Here is a 626-nt window from a genome sequence, read left to right as displayed (position 1 = left end):
AATACATAATGTGTATTTCATAAGTTTCAGCAAATTATGGGGTGGTGCATCGCATGCGAGGCAGACATCAAAAGGAATAAAAGTCTACTACTTCCCTAAAGATGCAAACCGGAAAGAAATATGGGTCCGGAATATTGCAAAGGAGGATTGGATACCAACGAAAAATTCCATTTCATTCTATGTGAGGTATGATGAATATATATTATTATTGCATATCAAATTAGTATTATAAATAGTATTATAAAAATGCATAAAATCTAAATTAATATATTGAGTCTTTATTAACTTCAGATACATTTTGCTCCTGAAATGTGGGAGAAGGTGCGTGAAGATGGGAAAAAAAAACTAAAAGGACATGCAATCCCTACAATTTTTCCACGAGCTGATGCCCGCAACTTCAGAATGCAAAGTTGTAATCAACTGACAACAAAAAATGCTGTTGACACTATTCCAGCAAATTTGGAAGAACTGATTGGTATGTATTTTATGATATTCTACAATATCATGCATTTGAAATAAATGTCCATAATATCTATTTCTGTTTTTAAGTAATTGCATGGAGTTTCCTTAAACACCTGTTCTGCTGACGGCAACATTCTTATAACCTACATGAATATAATTATATA

At 32.1% G+C, this 626-nt stretch overlaps 1 protein-coding gene across 1 annotated transcript in view; it reads left to right on the top strand.

Annotated features, from left to right (window-relative positions):
• The first annotated feature begins 120 nt into the window (after nucleotides 1–120).
• Nucleotides 121–626, top strand: part of LOC108776052 (transcription factor Adf-1) — a 20,790-nt gene continuing 20,284 nt past the window's right edge. Inside the window, exons 1-2 of the mRNA XM_018542559.1 lie at nucleotides 121–186; nucleotides 292–475. Coding sequence (XP_018398061.1) covers nucleotides 121–186; nucleotides 292–475 — 250 coding nt within the window. The remainder of the gene's footprint in view (nucleotides 187–291; nucleotides 476–626) is intronic.

The sequence above is a fragment of the Cyphomyrmex costatus genome, unplaced genomic scaffold (assembly GCF_001594065.2).
Source record: "Cyphomyrmex costatus isolate MS0001 unplaced genomic scaffold, Ccosl1.0 scaffold3334, whole genome shotgun sequence".
Taxonomy (NCBI): domain Eukaryota; kingdom Metazoa; phylum Arthropoda; class Insecta; order Hymenoptera; family Formicidae; genus Cyphomyrmex; species Cyphomyrmex costatus.
This window is presented reverse-complemented; position numbering and strand designations above follow the sequence as displayed.